General features: G+C 40.0%; 1 protein-coding gene across 2 annotated transcripts in view; it reads left to right on the forward strand.

Moving 5' to 3' along the window:
• The first annotated feature begins 314 nt into the window (after positions 1 to 314).
• AQP9 (aquaporin 9) overlaps positions 315 to 17,672 on the forward strand; it is a 33,185-nt gene continuing 15,827 nt past the window's right edge. For both annotated transcript variants that reach the window (XM_060169380.1, XM_060169387.1), the window contains exon 1: positions 315 to 425. In XM_060169380.1, coding sequence (XP_060025363.1) covers positions 315 to 425 — 111 coding nt within the window. The remainder of the gene's footprint in view (positions 426 to 17,672) is intronic.

The following is a 17,672-nucleotide window of genomic DNA, read 5'->3' on the forward strand; positions in this document are numbered from 1 at the left end:
AACCCAACAGAGAAAAAAAAATACCTTGAAAATAAAGGTAATGATTAATCCATCAGGTACAAAAAAGACTGTTTTCAGGATTTCAGGTTCTAATACGCCATTTCAAATAAACAGCAGCAAACAGGGAATGACAATTTCACCAGAAGAGGATTAAGCCACAGGCTCTAATTGGGACTGGATTTGTACAGCCATATTATCTAATCAGGCATCTCCAGGAATCTGTGAGCAGTTGTTAAAACTTCCATGTGCCAGTGAAATAGGGACCAGAAGAAGCAGGTATTGGTGAAAAGAGTGGTCCTTGTAGAGGCCCCAAGATGCAGCCTGAGATGGAACAAAAGAAAAAAAGCTTGAAGCAGAGACTGGTCTTGAAGAGCAGCTTAGCTAAAGAAATGCTCTCCGAGTTCTTGGGCACATTTATAATGATTGTGAGTATTCTCTGATTTGTTATAAAAAAATAACAAAAAGTTATTTTTGTCCATAAACTTTGTACATTAAAAGTTCTTTGGTAATGTACAGCATGGTGACTACAGTTAATAATACCATATTACATATATGAAAATTGCTAAGAGAGTGTATCTTAAAAGTTCTCATCACAAGATAAAAAAATGTGTAACTGGGCTTCCCTGGTGGCGCAGTTGTTGAGGGTCCGCCTGCCAATGCAGGGGACACGGGTTCGTGCCCCGGTCCGGGAGGATCCCACATGCCGCGCAGCGGCTGGGCCCGTTAGCCATGGCCGCTGAGCCTGTGCGTCCGGAGCCTGTGCTCCGCAACGGGAGAGGCCACAACAGTGAGAGGTCCGCGTACCGCAAAAAAAAAAAAAAAAAAGTGTAAGTATATGTGGTGATAGATGTTAACTAGACTTATTGTGGTGCTCATTTCATTATATAAACAAATATTGAATTAGTATGTCGTACACCTGAAACTAATAAATTGTTATATGCTAATTATACCTAATTTTTTTTAAAGTTCTTTGCATTGGGTAAATACATAATACTCTAGGAGACTAAGCCAACACTGAGAAACAAATGTGAATTCAAAAAATGGAACTAGTGTAAAATAAGAGAGAGCAATACATTTTCTGGTCTCTGAAAACCTCTTTGTACCTGATTTGTTCAAGTATTTTCAAGGTGTTATGGACAATTTCCTACATTCCCTCTTGACCATCCTCACCCCTCATCTATGGTGACTTGTTAGGCAGGGGTAGTGTGGGGGAGAAGGGCATTGGAAGGAACAGAGAGAGAAAATAAAAGTCCAAGATTCTTCTGATTCTCCTCACTCTTTACTGGAAAATTGCCCTCAGGGAGACAGAAACCCTGGGGTCATGTTACTTGATAATTTGGTCCCAAAGGGGAGAGTGGTTACTGCCCCGGGCCTAACTTCATCCTCAAGGTGATCTGTGGTATAGAGAAGTGAGGCAAATTCAGTTACAACTCTAAGTGCTCTGCAAATAATACAGAAGAGGAAGTAAACTAAACATCTATGTATTTTGTAACCAAAAAAGTTAAAACCCTCTTTATTTCTTAACAAGAACCTGTTTCATGATCCCATCCTGTCTGAGTTAAGTAAAGGAAAGTGGCTTTTAGCCATTCACTATTCTACTCATGCAAATAGTATTGTGTCTTCCCCTACTATTCAAGGTGGGAGCTAAAGAAATAATATCTTAATACTGTATGCTGAAAAGTTAAATTTTGTATCGTCTGGCTAAAGCCAATAATTTCCTGAAAGGTTTGATTTCTATTTATACTGTTCTAAAACAAACCCTGATGAAATCTTTCATGGTGAGTATAATCTTCAATTTTGTTGAGGCTTGTGGGGATGTGTAAACAAGAAACTTCTGCAAAAACACAATTTTTAATATACATGTAAATTAAAAAATTTAATTTTTAATAAATCTACATGGTTTTTCTCAAAGGTTATTCAAAGTAATTGTTTCTGCTTTATTAGAAAATGTGCATTTTGCCTGACTTTCTCTAGTAAAAAGCTTTGCATGTTGATAAGGCATGGAGCAAAGGGAGCACTGAAAAGATGACAGAGTATATGCAGGACTCACTGGTCTTTCATATGTAAAAGTAGTTTTCCCCCAGACACTGGGAGTCTGATGCCATTTGCCTCCCTCTTCTCGAAAACTGCTCTTAAGGGAAGCATCTCAAGCTCACTCACACTGTGGTATAAATGACTAATAAGGGCTACTCGTAGCACTAAGGAAAGAGCAGGTCCATGAAAAATTCTCTGTATACTACAACTAAAAACAACAATAATTAAGTCATAAGCTAAAAAACTAGCTCTAATTTGGCCTTTTAGACATTGGGATAGGTAAGCCTTTATGCCTTTGCTAGTGCCAGGGAAATATTTGTTTGATATATTTTTAGCTACTTTATGGTTATTATCACTATTGTGAATAGTACCTTTTAAAAATTATATTTTCTAATTGGTTATTACTAGGGTTTAAGAACAATATTGATTTTTGTATATTGATTTTACATTCAGCAAAATTCTCTTATTAATTCAAATAAGTTTATAGATTATCTTGGCTATTCTGTATAGATCAAGGCCATCAAATTTGAGTGCCACTAGCCATATGTGGCTACTTAAAATTAATCTTAAATAAAATTAAAAATTTAGTTCCTCAGTCTTCCTAGTTCCACTTCACGTGCTCAAGAGCCATATATGACTACTGACTACCATATTGGACGACACAGATGTAGAACTTTTCTCTCACTGAAAAATGCATTATTGGACTGTGCTGACACAGATAATACTTTTTTCTGAGAATATGAGAGTTTTTATTTTCTTTCTTTTTAGTCCTTAAATTGTTAATTTCTTCTTACTATCTTGTTATAGTGGTTAAAACCTCTTGTTCAATGTTATTAGAAGCTATAATTGCAGCATTCTTGTTCTATTCCCAACTTTCAAAAATCTGCTTCTGGTATTTTACCATGAAATGTGATAGTTTCTGTAAGTTTTTGGTAGACATATTTTTTTAACAGAGAATGATACTCCCAATTTATTTATTTATTTATGGCTGTGTTGGGTCTTCGTTTCTGTACGAGGGCTTTCTCTACTTGCGGCAAGTGGGGGCCACTCTTCACTGCGGTGCACGGGCCTCTCACTATCGCAGCCTCTCTTGTTGCGGAGCGCAGGCTCAGTACTTGTGGTTCACAGGTCCAGTTGCTAGGTAGCTTGTGGGATCTTCCCAGACCAGGGCTCGAACCTGTGTCCCCTGCATTGGCAGGCAGATTCTCAACCACTGTGCCACCAGGGAAGCCCTGGTAGACATTCTTGATTTGAGAAAGGAAACTCCTGTCTGTTCCTCATTTACTAAAACTCTCATTAGGAAAGATTGTTGAATTTTTTAAAAATACCTTTCTACATCTATTAAAATGAGCACAAGGGCTTCTTATCTGTTGATAAAGAAAATTACATTGATAAATATTTTTGGGTTAAATCATCATTACATTCCTGAGATTAATTCCCACCTACTCATGCAGCATTCAGTTTGCAATGTCTTATTAAGGATCTGAACTATAATTTCATTTATTATGTTGCCCTTGTCTAGTTTTATTACCAAAGTTATATTAGCTTCATGAAATGTTTTGGAATTTTTCCCTCTTTTTATGTTTTCTGGAACATTTTGTATAAAATGAGGATTATGTTTCTTAAAGATTACTTAGCATGTGAACTGAAAAAGGGAGAAGGAGAGAGAAAAAGAGAGAGATGTGTGAGCAAAGGTTTCTCTAAAGCTATGTCTCATTTAGATTTTCTATTCTTAATTCCATTTTGGCAATTTATTTTTTTCCTAGGGAACTGTATACTTCATTTCTGTTTTCAAATGTAGTTTTTCAAAATTGTTAATACTTTCAAAATTAACATAGTGAAAGCAGTAATTTTGAGATGATTTTTCATAGTATTTGCTTACAGCTTTTAAAAATCTCTTCTGTACCTGTGGTGATGCCCTTTCTTTAATTTTTAACATGGTTTCTTTGTTTTCCACTTAGTAGTTTCTGCTTTGACCTTTCTTATATTCTCCCACTGAGTTGATCAGATTTCTTTGTTTCTCCCTTTTCTCCTCTGCTTACACTTTCTATTCTTTAAGTACTTATCCTCACATTTAAAAATGTTATTATTGCATTCACAAACTTTAAAGTGAATTAATATCTCTTTGCTTCTGAACAACACAAAAACTTTTTAAAAGCCTCATTGTAATCAACCACTCCATCTTATGCCATTGTTATCTAATATTCTATTCTCATTATTCTTAATATTAGTGTTTTTAAGAGTGAATACTTATTTAAATTTACTATCATTTACCAGTTTACCTGCTAATCATTACTGCATCCATTCATTACTTTCTTTCAGGTGCAATTTTCTTTGTGCAATAAAATAAACTTTCTTAAGGAAATTTTTCAGGAAGGGTGTGTTAGGGATAAACTTTCTCAGTCTTTGTTTGCCTATGTCTTTATTTCATTCTCAAGGTTCAGTGATAAATTAGTTGATAAACTTTAGGTTGATGATTGGTTTTGTTTATCATTTTGCAGGTGTCATCTCAATGTCTTTATTATTGCTGTTGACAAGTCTGTTACTGGTCTAATTTTTGTCCTTAATAACCTGCATTTCTCTGCCTACTATTACAAGTTTCTTCTTTTTCCTGAAACTTCACTATAATATGACTAGGAATGAATCTTTGTAGTGCTCAGGATTCACTGTTCATCTTCAATGTAAAGATTTGCAATTTTCACCAATTCTAGAAAATTCTCAGCTTATCACCTTTCCTCTCCTCCAGACTATTTTCTCCTTTTAGAATTCCTATTATATTTGTATATATGCTTGACCCTCTCACTTTTTCCTATATGTCTCTTAACCATTCTTTCATAAATCTATCTCAACCTCTCTATGATGAATCTTCTGTAGTGTTCTTAAATCTGTCTTCTGATGCACTAATTTCCTATTCAGTTATATCTAGTCTTCTGTTTAATACATTCATTAAGTCTTCAGTTTCATTAATATGTTTTCATTTCTAGAAGTTCTATTTGGTTCTTTTACTTAATTGCTTTTCTTTTCCCTCATGTGTTTATTTTTAATCTGTTTAACTTACTAAAGCCTAACATATTTACAGTATTTTATGATATTTTATTTCCATCATCTCAAGTTTTGGAGTTGCTAATCATCTTGCTTATTTTATCTACTGTCTGATTCACAAAGGATCATTTCCTTTAGTGTTTTGTAAATTTGTATTGTAAGCTCTTCAGGAAGGTTTATTATTCAGTGTGGGAAATCTGTACGGCCTGAACCTGTGGAGTTGCTCTTCCAGAACAGGTTTGCATTTGCTTTTGCTAGGGTGTCCAGGTATATCACCAACCAGAAATGATTACTGTGAGGTGGAAAACTGACAAAAAAGAAGACTGATGAACGTGGGTGTGGTGGTGAAGAGCACTCACTCTAGAGAACAGCTCTCTGCTCCCTTTCTCCCACATGGGATGTGTGACCATGAGTGACTAGGAAACCCCATGCTTTCTCTAAATGAGGCTGATCCTCTTCAAGTCCTGAGACCCTGAGTCAGTATCAGCTGAAGAAGGATTTTCCTGCGGGCTTCCCCTTATCATCAGTGAACATGAAGGGCCAGACTAACTTGGGAAATTTCAGAGTTCCAAAGAACCTGGGGAGAAACGTCTGTTCTGAGTCACTGATCTAAGGGCTGCAGACTCATAAAGCCAAATTTGATTCTGCCAAACAAAACTGTGCTTGTGATCCCTGAGTTTTAATTTTGACCCAGAAAACTTGCTATTTTCATTACTTTCAAAGGGGAAGTATTTTTGTTTTTTACTTTCTAGAAGTGGAGTTGCTTAAATTTTCTTTAATGACAAAGTTTTCTACAACATGTTTTCATTACTTGACAAGAAAGGAGAACATGGGATGAGAGCAGAAGCTGGCTCCTCCTTACTCATCAGCCTTGTGATGTAGATATGGCATAAAGTGAGGCCTTTGAGGAAGGGAAGCCTCACAGAAGTGAGACAACCCATACAACATATCAAGATGCTGAAAGAGCCCAGCAGTGACTCCATGCATCTAGTGGGCACCTTATTTCACATCTGAGGTAGGATTGCTATGTTCACTGACCCTGGAAAGCAAAGCAAATGCTTTAAAAGAAAATATGCCAGCAAAATATGCACCGCCCCCCCTCAGCCATCTTGACAGATTGGCTGATATGCTCTAAGGTACAGGTCTAGGATGGTCAGCGAAGACCAAAAAGGACCCAAGGGTTTAGTCCCTCTCGTCCTAGAATTGGCCCACATGGCTTAGACTCTGTGTAAAACTTTCTTAGCAGGACAACTCCCCTCAAAACCTATGCCTCGGGCTTCCCTGGTGGCGCAGTGGTTGAGAGTCCGCCTGCCGATGCAGGGGACACAGGTTCGTGCCCCGGTCCAGGAAGATCCCACAGATCGGACGTGCAGCCTCAGTGGCCATGGCTCATGGGCCCAGCCGCTCTGTGGCATGTGGGATCTTCCCGGACCGGGGCACGAACCCGTGTCCCCTGCATCGGCAGGCGGACTCTCAACCACTGCGCCACCAGGGAAGCCCTAAGTAGTTTTCTTAACTGTAGGAGTTATCAGAGCCTTTAATCTTCACTGTAAATTTCTAAGAGGGGACTAGAACATACAGTTGTCCCCAGAGTTACTTGACCACAAACCACTTTTTTTGAGGAGCACCTCACAGAACTGATAAACTGTGGAACACACTTTGGGAACTGCAAGCCCTGGAATGAACCTAAGAAACAAATCAGTGCCCAAAACTCCTCCATCTTCAGTGATCTTCCAGATTGAGGGTGACCCGAGGTATACTTGACTTTGTTGGGCCACTCTGAATAAAGAGAGAATTGTCCTCAGCAACCCCCCATCCACACCCAGCACACTCAGCCCCATGGTTATCCTGATATGAACACACACACCTTAATCAATAATTAGTTTCTTATTCTGGCCCTGGGATCATGGTCAAGCTCTTGTCCAAGCTAACATTATTTGGGATGAGCTGAGGGAGGAGTGAATGCCTGGTGTAGATCAGAAAAGGAGAGCACTATTCTTTTCAGCCTAGTGGAAATAGTGGAGCTTAGTCATCTCTCATTTCTGAGGTCTGTGTTGGTTCTTGGTACTCTTTTCTATTTGGAGACCTATAAAATTGGCCATTTGCCCATTCACCTGTTTCTCAAATCTCAGATTCCTCTCTTTTGATGAACCTGCCTTAATATCATCTCTTTTGAAGTACAGCTGGTTCTTGAGAGGTCACTGATCACATTCTGATATTATCTCAGGCTACATGCCACCCAATACTTTATTTTTAACTGGAATGTCCAGATTTCAGTCTTGGTTCTTTGTGACCATTTTTGTTATGACTGAGAAAGTTTTATTTTCCAGTTGGAAAACTAACTGACTGGAAAGCCGTGCGTGAAGAGGCATTCTGTCCTAATAAACAAACCAAGCAGCCCCACCAAGGTAGCAGAAGTTGTCTCAGGAGAAACACAGGACTGGGAATCAGAGAACCTGGCTCCCGACTCAGATTCTGTCACTTATTAGCTATAGGATTTTTTGCTAAGTCATCCAGTCTTTCACTTTTTAAATGAGGATTAAGTGTTGGGAGGAATAACGGAAGTAACAGAAGTGAGCATGCTTGGCCCACAGTATACATGCTGTAAATGTTTGCTCATTCATCCACCCAGCGGCCAAAATTATGTGCAATCAAACCTGGGCTTTATCACATACTGCCTGTGTGTATGTGAGGAATTCTCTTGACCTCTTAACCTCCCTAAGCTTTGTTTCCTGATATGTAAAGTGGAGACAGTTAAGAGGACCTGACTCATAGGGTCTTTGTGAGGATTAATGGGCTAATGTATGCTATTATACTCAATAAGTAGTATTTGTTATTGTTGTTCTTGTTGTTACTACTATCATTACATGTTCCAATGGACACAGTTACATAAACTAAATAGGTATATACAGACAGAGTAGGAGGTGGGACTTCTGGTAACACATACCTACAGCACGGGCCGGAGGGACAAGGTTTGCAGAGACCAGTGTACTGACAGGTTGGGATTTGTTCTTCCTCTCCAATTACAAAAGACACAACGCTTACAGGGAGAGGAGAGCCTGTGGCAGGCCCCAAAATGACTTTCTTCTCAAGAATAGGACTGTGTTTTCGGTCTCCCTGTTACTACCTCCCTAGATAAAGCTTTGCCCATAGTTATTCCTTCACTTGAACGTAGCCAACAATCCTTCCTCCAGAAAGTGGGAGGCTGTCCTGCGTCTCAGCCCAGGTAGGTTATCCCCATGGTATCTGTGGGGCCAGGAAGTCACTGGCCCCAAAATCTCAATGGGTTTCTCTTTCTAGGACTTAAGATGGTACTCAATAGCCCCAAAGCTTATTGAGACCAGTCAGGTAAGATATCTGAGTGACATGGGCATGGTGGAGTTAGGGAGGAAGTGGACAGTGTATGCCATGTCCTGGGGGGGCAGCTGCCACCCAGACCGTCTCCACTGTGGCTAAGTGGGAATGGGGTAAGGCTTTATCAGATATTCCAGTTTTTCAAGAATGGTCAGTAATCCAGAGTTCTGTGTGTAATTTTTCTATTTTTTTAGCAAATTTATGTGGTTTTTTTTGGCTATGTTGGGTCTTTGCTGCTGCGCGTGGGCTTTCTCTAGTTGTGGCAAGCAGGGGCTACTCTTCGCTGCAGTGCGCGGGCTTCTCATTGCAGCGGCTTCTCTTGTTGTGGAGCATGGGCTCTAGATACACGGGCTTCAGTAGTTGTGACTCATGGGCTCTAGAGCACAGGCTCAGTAGTTGTGGCGCACGGGCTTAGTTGCTCCACGGCATGTGGGATCTTCCTGGACTAGGGCTCGAACCTGTGTCTCCTGCATTGGCAGGCAGATTCTAAACCACTGTGCCACCAGGGAAGCACAATTTTTCTATTTTTAAATACTGGTAACAATTTCTAAAATTATAAAAAATCACCATGTAGGCCAAACAAAACACATCTTTGAGTCAATCCTACTCATAGGCTGTCTTTAGCCATGGACCACCAGTTTGTGACTCTGCCCTGAAGGTGTCCTTAACCACATTCTACAAAGACAAAATATTCTCACCACAAAAGCGCAAATGGAGAGATTGTGAGGGCTACTGTCCAATATCGTCTGTTTACAGGGGCCCTGGCTATTAGAAATCTAAGTCCTACATGCAAGATTGTGGTCCTTTCCTTTCCCCATCCTACCCCCTGGTAAAACTGGTTGAGGCAATAGGGTGAAAACAGTTTTATTTCTGGCAATATCAGAAGATAAATCTTGATCTTATATTATCGTAGTCAAGTTCCTCATGAGGCCAATCTGTTATACACTCGTGATATATTAATACATCTAGGGCTTAATAGTATTGTCAGGTGGCTCAATAATTTTGGGTATTAATCAAGTAATTCAAGAATTTGGGGAGACTTAAATGTCAAAATTTCCATCACCTAGTTAGTAAGGCTGAATTATGAAACCACATCCCCATGCACACTTTCCCTAGGCATAAATACTTAAACCATCCACGAATAACAGGAGTATAACATAAAACGACAGGGAATCACTTCATACTGTTCTTGTGATTCTTACCAGTTCCCAGCTCCTACCTCTCCTACTGGTCTGTGAACTTTGGAGGCCCTGTGTCTGTTTTTTTGCATCCCTATGACACCAGGCACTGTGCATGGCACTTAGAATTTTTCATTGTACACGAACAGGGAGGAATCGATGAAGAAAAGTGAATGCCAATTCCCAGTGAGAGGTATTTGTAGATTTGGAGATCTTCATTTCCCACAATTTGATTTTCTGAAAGAGAGGCTTCTGAAGTACAAATCTGGACAAATGACGTATTTGGCTCAGGTACACTTGAGGGCTGTTTATGTAAGTGAAGGAACATGAACTTTGGACGGAAATGTTAATTTTAGGTTCAAAACGATCTTCTCACTAGCTATAGTCCTCAGGCAAATTACTTAATTTCTTTGACCTAAGTTTTCTTTAGATGAAAACAGCAGTTTTCCTCCCCCTTAGGTTATTATTGGGACTAAATGAGATTATTTATAACATATCTATATCTATATATATATGTGGGTGGGTGGGTGGGTGTATACATATACACTTACCCACCTACACATAATACAACTCAGTTTATTTAAAATATAAATGTTGCCACAGATATGCCCTTTTAATGCTGACTTCTGTTTTATGAATATTTACATCATTTAATGACAAATTATCTACTGAAGAATACTTTTCATTCAAAATATGTTCCTTACCTATTTCCAAGAAGACCTGCAGCAACATAAGGTAAATAGTCATACATGGTTCATGTCCTGGGTCACGTTGTTGCTGCCCACATGGCACACAGCAAACATGACCCAAACTGACATTACTGGATTAGAGGAGGATATTGGCTTCCTAGATACATTTTTAAAAGAACAATAGTAAAGAAACACTAGCCAGGTGTGCTTTGGAGATACTGGAGCAGTTTAGAATGGCCACCTGGGTTAGTTCTTTGGCTCTTTTTCAGTAAAATGTACTAACGGGGCACTTGGGGTAGAGAGGAAGAGGTGGAATTGGTTGACTTCTTGAGTCTTGGTGTTGTGAATAGGTTGAATGCTAAATAAGTGCCCTCAATTTTGGCCAGCTCCACAAGAAATCCACATGGCTCGTGGGTGTGGTTTGTAAGTGTAGAAAAGGCCCACCCCACCTTCTCTCAGCCCACTGACTCCCCGGAGTAGGCAGGTTTTGTCAGCATTAGGGGGAGGACTGTGATTTCTGCTGATGACTACAAGATTGGGAGCACTATGAAGAAAGAAAACGAGCAAAAGAGAACAAGAGAGGAAAAGGTTTAACTCTGCCTTCAGGTCTAGTTTTCCCCAGTGAGCACTTGGTCATCTAGTGGAAGTTGTCTCTGCAAAGGGAGCTAGAAATCAAGCAAACAGAAATCCATAAAAAAAAGTTTTGCATAAACTAAAAAGTTGCACTTAATCACCAACATGTCTCTTTGATCTCTGAGAAAGGAAGGGAAATGGGGCGGAAAAGAATTTTTCTCTAGGTCATGGGAAGCTTTAGAGAAAAAGTACAAGTGTTGGGTACTTTTCTGAACTAGAGTGATCACATGTGTTGTCAGCAGAGAAGCCACTTGTCCTGGCACAAAGAGCAGGTTCTACAAGGAGGCTTCCAACTGAGCTTCAACCTCAGTCTTTTTTCCTCAGACTGTATCTGGTCTGCAGGGAGGCCTTTTATACTGGGTGGATGGTAACAGATGGTTGCTGCCTGGGCTCTCCAAGTCCTTCAACATTCCCAGACAGCCTTTACTCTCAGTACGCAGATAGGAAAAATGGTGCCCCATCTCACTTCCTGTGGAAAACCCAGTGTCCTCCCTGAGAACTTCCATGAATTCTTGGGGGCATTGGTTGGTTCTGATGACCTTTTGCTCTGTCCAATACATCATGGTTAGGAGCACAGTCCTCTGACTAAGACCTGGGATCAAATCCTGGTTCTGTCTCCTTTATTTTTACTATGTAACATTGGGAAAATTGCTTGGCCTCTCCAAGCCTCAATTTCCTCATCTATAAAATGGAGATAATAATACTTCCCCTTCAGAGTGATCATAAGTTAATGGGATAATGATGAAGTAATACAGGTAAAGCACTTAGCACGGAAGTTGGCACAAAGCACACACCAAATAGATGGTAGCTGGTATTTGTATTCCTTTACTCACATTACCCTAAACAGATGAGTAAAGATAGTTAACGTTTCATACAGCCTTTATTCCAAAGTCTATGACAACGTTTCCCAAGGAGCTCCTTTCGACTTTAAATTTTTTTCAGGAGCTTTATAATAGAAACTGTTCTTTTAGTATCCATTAATTCTGAAAATACTGAAACAGAAAGGTAGATACAAGACATGTTAATTTTTTCCTTCTTTGGATAACGTTGATGTGCACAGGGAATCACAGACCTCTTGCGATAATTAGAAGGTTCCCAGGTGATCCCTGGCTCCAGGGTGCATGCACTTGCCAACATTTTGCTAAGTAATCCCTAACCTTCGCTAACTGCTTTTCTGAAAGGGCTCAGTTTTTACATACTCACTGAACAAATATTTTCAGTGCCTGTTTTGCACTCTGTTCTGTGCTCAGAACATCTTGGCTTTCACTTTAAAGGAGGTAGTATATGCAAAGGGGATTTGAGAAGGCTCAAATGAAATAAAATCTGTGGACTCATTATCCTCTCTCCTCATCTCCAGCATTTCATTGTGTCCATTAATCAGCCTGTCATAGGGTTCATGGCTCAGTTGGGAACTTCCCAGCAGTCCCAAGTGGTGTGTCTTAGAAATTATACCTCCCACTTTTTACATCTTACCCTCAAATTAACTTCTTCTCTTGAAAAGGCATTTTACGCAGGATTTTTTCCTGCTTGTTTAGATATTTTAATTTTTTTCATAAGTATTGTTTGAGCACGGAAAACAAAGAAGCATGAGTGCCCTGGTGAACATTACAGCCTTGGTGGGGTGCCACGAGGCAAGGTGAAATGAAATGACATTGTAAAGACATGGCACAATAAGCAGAAGAGAACTCTGAGGGCTCCAGTTGCCAGAGAAAGCCCCAGGGGAAAGGGAGCATTTTAGCTCAGGGTTAAGAATAGATCGGTTTTGATTGGGAAACATGCAGAAAAGATATTCTGCTGGAAGGTATAGCATGAGCAGGTGTGCAGAGGTGGAAGTGAGTGTCATGAGCTCAAAGGACTCAAAAGTGACTGGCTGATGCAGAGACTTATGCTGAAAAACCCTGGGCAGAAAGTAGCTGGGGACTGTGAGGCAAGGCCCTGAGTACCAGGTTAAGGGGTAATTCGGTACGCTGGCAATTCCTGAGCAACGGGGGTGGGAGAGTATGTATGTTGTGCTTCATCTGGCATGGTCACTGAGTGGGGAGACACTGGAAGTGGAGACCCTGGTCAGGGGCCACAGAAGAAGACTCCGAAGATTTGGGAATGATTGACTATGGGCAGCCAAGAGAGAGAAGAGGAAGGAATACCAAAAGATTCCAGAATGTATGGCCTGGGTGACTGGGAATGACTGGGGGTACCTCAATCACCAATCTTTTATAGGAGTTCTGCCTTTCAAATGTCTTTCTTCCTTTTCCACTGAAATTCTTTCTCCCACTCCTGCCATGCAAGGAACCTGATAACAACGGTATTTACCCCCTCCTCTTTTCTAGTGTTGCTTTACTACCAAAAGCACTAAAATCTTGCCATCTATGCAACAACCTATCTTTCAAGAGTAATCACAAATACGCAAAACACCTTGAAGTTCTCGTCAGTTTCTCACTTCCCCTCTCGCCCCAAAATTTTGATCTCATGTTTGGAATGAAATAGTAGCTATTTCTAATATCTGTCATAGATGTGTTTTTGCCCCATTTTTATTGCCAGGCAGTGCATTAGTGGTTAAGTTCATGAGTCCCTTTGTTTCAATTTATTCACCCTGAATTGGGGCTTTCCTTTTGAGTTTATACCAAAGGCAATAATATCCTGCATCTATTATTGTCCTTTGTTGTTTAAATAGTGCCTTCATTAAGGTTATCCCATTTGAACCTTCACTGAACAATCCTATGAAACAAGTCTGGCAGGTATTATTTTTTAAGAAATGAGCAAGCTTAGGCTGAGAAGTAACATGTTCATTTACACAGACACCAAGTGTCATAACGGAAATAACATGTAGGATCTGGTTATTTAATTACGTCCAGTATACTAGATGCTGTTAAAAGGCAAATAAGTTGATTACACAATCGTAAGCATCTTACAAAATTGGGAAAACCAGGCATTAATATGTGAACAGTTGAATTACATCCTGTGGTTAAGTGCTCCGCTAGACAGCAATACAAGCAAGGAGCAGAAGGTACATGATTAATTACCATGTCATAATGTGATGCACAAATAAGGGAGGACTGCCTACAAAACAGAAGACATTTGCAAACGATATATCTGATAAGGGGTTAATATCCCAAATATGCAAAGAACTCATATAACTCAACATCAAAGAAACAAATGTGTATAGGACCTGAACAGACATTTTTTCAAAGAAGACATACAGATGGTCAGCAGGCACATGAAGAGATGCTCAACAACACTAATCATCAAAGAAATGCAAATCAAAACCACAATGAGGTGTCACCACACACCTGTTAGAATGGCTATCATCAAAAAGACAACAAATAACAAGTGTTGGCAGGGATGTGGAGAAAAGGGAACTTTCATGCACTGTTGGTGGGAATGTAAATTGGTGCAGCCACTATAGAAAACAGGATGGAGGTTTCCCCCCAAATTAAAAATAAAACTACCACATGATCCAGCAATTCCATTCCTGGGTATTTATCCGAAGAAAATAGAAACACTAATTTGAAAAGTTATATGTATCCCTATGTTCACTGCAGCATTATTTACAATAGCCAAGATATGGAAGCAACCTAAGAGTCCATCAATAGAGCAATGGATAAAGAAGATGTGGTATGTATATTCAATGGAATACTACTCAACCATAAAAAGAATGAAATCTTGCCATTTGTGACAATATGGATGGACCTCGAGGGTATTATGCTAGGTAAAATAAGTCAGAGAATCTAAAATCAAAATACATAAACAAATATAACAAATAGAAACAGACTCACAGATATAGAGAACAAACAGGTGGTTGCCAAATGGGAGGGCGGTGGAGGGATGAGTGAAATAGGTGAGGGAAATTAAGAGGTACAAACTTCCAGTTACAAAATGAGTCACAGGGATGAAAAGTACAGCATGGGGAACACAGTAATACTGTAATAAGTTTGTATGGTGACAGATGGTAACTAGACTTGTGGTGATCATTTTGTAATGTATGAAAATAGTGAATCGTGTTTTAGGTCAATCATACTTTAATAAATAAATAAATATTTTTAAAGTTACTGGGGAGAAATAAGCCAAAATGTTTATAATGTCTGTTCATAGGTAAAGGCAATGTGATTGGGTTTTTTCTTTATATTTTTATATATTCCTTATATTCTCTATAAGGAGCCTACACAGGATTTTTGGTCTTAAATAATAAACATTTCTAAAAGCTTAAAAAAAATAAGGGAGGATTGTGTCCATTCCTGGGCTCCGTGCTTAAAAGGTGTGCTAACAACCTAGAGCTTATCCAGGTGACACTCACTGGGAATCTGAGGAGCCCTAGGGATCAAAGGCGAAGGGACAAACATCCAGCAGAAAAGAACTCAGGGAGGACCTTTTGCTCCCTCTACTTAATGGAGTGCCTGGTGTATAAAACAGGCTTCTTCTCTGAGGTCCCAAGAGTAAGCCAGGAACTAATGAACAGAAGTTACGGGAAAAAAGGACTCCAACTTCATATAAGGAAGGACTCCCCAACCACTGGAACACCAAAAATATTTAGAACAAGCTACCTGATGTGGTAATGAGCTCCCTATTCCTAAAGGTAACCAACATGGGCCAAGTTAATGCCTATTAAAGATGATGTAATTTGTGTGCTATTGAGTTCAGAACCAAAGCAGTGCTATGGCCGAGAGGTAGCATGATGCAGGGTTTAAGAACGCAGGCTCTGAAGGCTGTACAGTGCTCACCCTTGGAACTCAGCCAAGCCACACAGAGACCATTTGTAGATGTGTTGGCCAACCCACCAGCTGAGGCATCAGCTGACAGCTGACATCAACCACTAGACATGTGACTGTGTGAGCCTTCAGATAATTCCAGTCTTTCAAGTTTTGAACCACCACGTTTGATACCAAATGGAGCAGACGTAAGATACTCTACCAAACCTTGCCCAAATGATAGATTCACAAGCAAAATAAATGTTACCATTTTAAACCACTAAGTTTGGGAGTAGTTAGTTTCGTAGCACTGAATAACCGGAACACAATGTTTATGTGATCTTCTGAATTGCCATTGATCTTCAAGGCCACCTACAGGTACTGAGTCAAGTAGAAGGAGATATTATTTGCAGAAAGGGGCTCAGGTGTCTTGGGCTAATGAGAGAAGAGAAGGCTTGATGAAACTATTGGGAGAATATGAATGAGAAATGAACGAAGACTTCTGGGGGCACAGTGAAGACTAGATCCATGGCTTTGTAATACCCTCCCTCCCCTACATGGTTTTGTGATTTTTTTTACCTACCTGGAGAAGGTAGGTGCTGGATCCTGACAAGAAGGTGGAAGAGACCTTGACGGTCTGTTGATGGCATGCATATGGATGGTGGACTTGGGAAACACAACACCCAAGGAAACAGAATAAAACAGGATAGACTAGCATATTGTTGCCTGTTGGCATGTAAAGGAATCTTAGAGATTGTTTTCTAGATAAGGAAATCTAGATCAGGCATCTGGAGAACAACTAAGTATTAACTGTTCAGTACAGACAGTACAAGTGAATTTCAGAGAAAAGAGGTTAGGTTTAGTGAGAAGAATATGAAAGGGTGATGGGTCCAAAAAAAGATTTCTAGATAGGGAGACCTGAAAAATTGAGACAGGTTGGCTCTTTCTGTGTCTAAGAAGGGGGAAAGTATGGCAGTTCTTAAAGGTTAGAGCACGGAATCATGCTGGAAATTCTATCAGTAACACCATAAACAACAGTTCTCTCATTTTTTTAAGGAAAAAAATTACAGTGGGCACAGAGAAGAAGGAAACCAGAGTGGATGACCAATTCCCTAGCAATCAGACCATGATAACATTAGAATATCCCAGATCTGCTTCCCTGGTGCTGTGAATGCAGCTGGGATGAAGCAGGCAAGGAAAGATATTAGCAGGCAATTACCTGTCTTCCTCATTGATTTTCGGGCTGTATGAATGTATTTAAAAATTAAGAAGCAGTGATGTCAAGTTGGGCTGAAATCCTCTGAGTAACAATTTCTGACTAGGGTAACTTACCTTGTTCATTTCTCCATCTGCTCCTTTCTTGCAGTGCACAGCATCAGTTATCCTCTCTAGAAAAGAACAAAAAAGCAATTTCAACATCTAGGGTAGAAGAGGAGAGTATTAATCACAATGAAGTTTGACAGGACAGAAGCCTCCCCAGGTCCACTCAGGCCATTTAAAGCTTTTACGCCCCCTGTAGACTATCACAAGTGCATGAACATCAGACCATAAAAGAGGAAAGAAGCTTATGTGGAAAGTAGTAATAGCTCAGGACTGGCCAGTGTCTGGATGTGTCTCTTCTTACCCCCGGTTGTCTAAATCAGGTCATCTCAGCTGTCAGGAGTGTTTTTCTCCTTTTTTCAGAAGATGCTACCAAAATGCCAGTTAGCTTGGAAGTTGTGCCAGGTGCATTTAATTGGCTATAAATTAAAAAGAAAGACACAGTGTGGTTTTTGTGTTTTTTTTACATCTTTATTAGAGTATAATTGCTTTACAATGGTGTGTTAGTTTCTGCTTTATAACAAAGTGAATCAGTTATACATATACATATGTTCCCATATCTCTTCCCTCTTGCGTCTCCCTCCCTCCCACCCTCCCTATCCCACCCCTCCACGCGGTCACAAAGCACCGAGCTGATCTCCCTGTGCTATGCAGCTGCTTCCCACTAGCTATCTACCTTACGTTTAGTAGTGTATATATGTCCATGCCTCTCTCTCGCTTTGTCACAGCTTACCCTTCCC

Source organism: Lagenorhynchus albirostris, chromosome 1, assembly GCF_949774975.1.
Source record: "Lagenorhynchus albirostris chromosome 1, mLagAlb1.1, whole genome shotgun sequence".
In the NCBI taxonomy this organism is placed as follows: domain Eukaryota; kingdom Metazoa; phylum Chordata; class Mammalia; order Artiodactyla; family Delphinidae; genus Lagenorhynchus; species Lagenorhynchus albirostris.